The 1,083-nt window shown below is 37.9% G+C and overlaps 1 protein-coding gene across 1 annotated transcript in view; it reads right to left on the reverse strand.

Moving 5' to 3' along the window:
* The window catches only part of nol6 (nucleolar protein 6 (RNA-associated)), a 15,373-nt gene that overhangs the window by 12,236 nt on the left and 2,054 nt on the right, over positions 1–1,083 (reverse strand). Inside the window, exons 7-8 of the mRNA XM_032516481.1 lie at positions 826–989; positions 505–625 (exon numbers count right to left, since the gene is read on the reverse strand). Of these exons, the coding sequence (XP_032372372.1) occupies positions 505–625; positions 826–989 (285 nt within the window). The remainder of the gene's footprint in view (positions 1–504; positions 626–825; positions 990–1,083) is intronic.

Genomic DNA, 1,083 nt, shown 5'->3' on the forward strand with positions numbered 1-1,083 from the left:
ACAAAAGTTGGGTAAGTTGCAAGATATAGAAAACAGTGATAAGCAAATAGCTTTAAGGTCAACTACCGTATACCATATTTTGCATTAGGGCTGCAACTAACAATTATTTTTTATAGTCAATTAATCTGTTGATTATTTTCTTGATTAAATCGATGAGTTGTTTGGTCTAACAGACGTCAGAAAATGGTGAAAAATGTGGATCAATGTTTCCCAAACGCCCAAGATAACATCCTCAAATTTCCACATCTCAAAAGATATTCAGTTTACTGTCACAGAGGAGAAAAGAAACTAGAAGATTTAACATTTAACAAGTTGAATAAAATATTTTTTCACTTTTCTCTTAAAAAAATGACTCAAACCAACTAATCGATTATCAAAATAGTTGGTGATTAATTTGAAAGTTGACGAATAATTGATTAATCGTTACAGCTCTATTTTGCATCATATTATCTTTTATTTACAAAAGAAAAAAAAAGTGGTTTAGTGGATTTTAAATATTCTTACCCAGGAAGTTCAAGGTGTTTCGAAGCAGCTGATAGGCTGTCATGGAGTTACTGATTCTGTGACTGGTCAGAAGGTAAGCAAGCAGCATTGACGCCAGGAAGCCATTAAAACAGCCTGTGCCCTATAAGACATTTAGAGAGCAATACAGAGGTCAGACGACTAAGTACAAAGAAAGAAGTAATCTATGTTTAAAGCTGTAGTGCGTAGTTTCTGTTTCCCACATGAGGAATTCTAAGTAACGACTACAACACTGTTGGCGCGACCACATGATACAAGCCTTCGGTGTAGTGTAGCTTAAGGGAATCATTGCAAGCCTCCTACCTGGTGGAGCTCTCTTTGCCGAAGCCAGACTTTGAGCAAAGCCACCCCATCAGCAAAAGCTGAGCACTGGGAGCTGACAGCAGAAAGAAACTGGAGGTGGGCCCTGGGCAGTAAATCCCCCAGAACAGAGCTATTGTAATGTGGAGTGGGCGATTCGCTGCTCTCTGCAACAAACAAGCAAAAGAAAGGGGTCACTGATCAACTGATCAAAATGTAATAAATTGTGACGGCTAATATTTGAACAAGCCGTATATATAT

The sequence above is a fragment of the Etheostoma spectabile genome, chromosome 5 (assembly GCF_008692095.1).
Source record: "Etheostoma spectabile isolate EspeVRDwgs_2016 chromosome 5, UIUC_Espe_1.0, whole genome shotgun sequence".
NCBI classification, from domain to species: domain Eukaryota; kingdom Metazoa; phylum Chordata; class Actinopteri; order Perciformes; family Percidae; genus Etheostoma; species Etheostoma spectabile.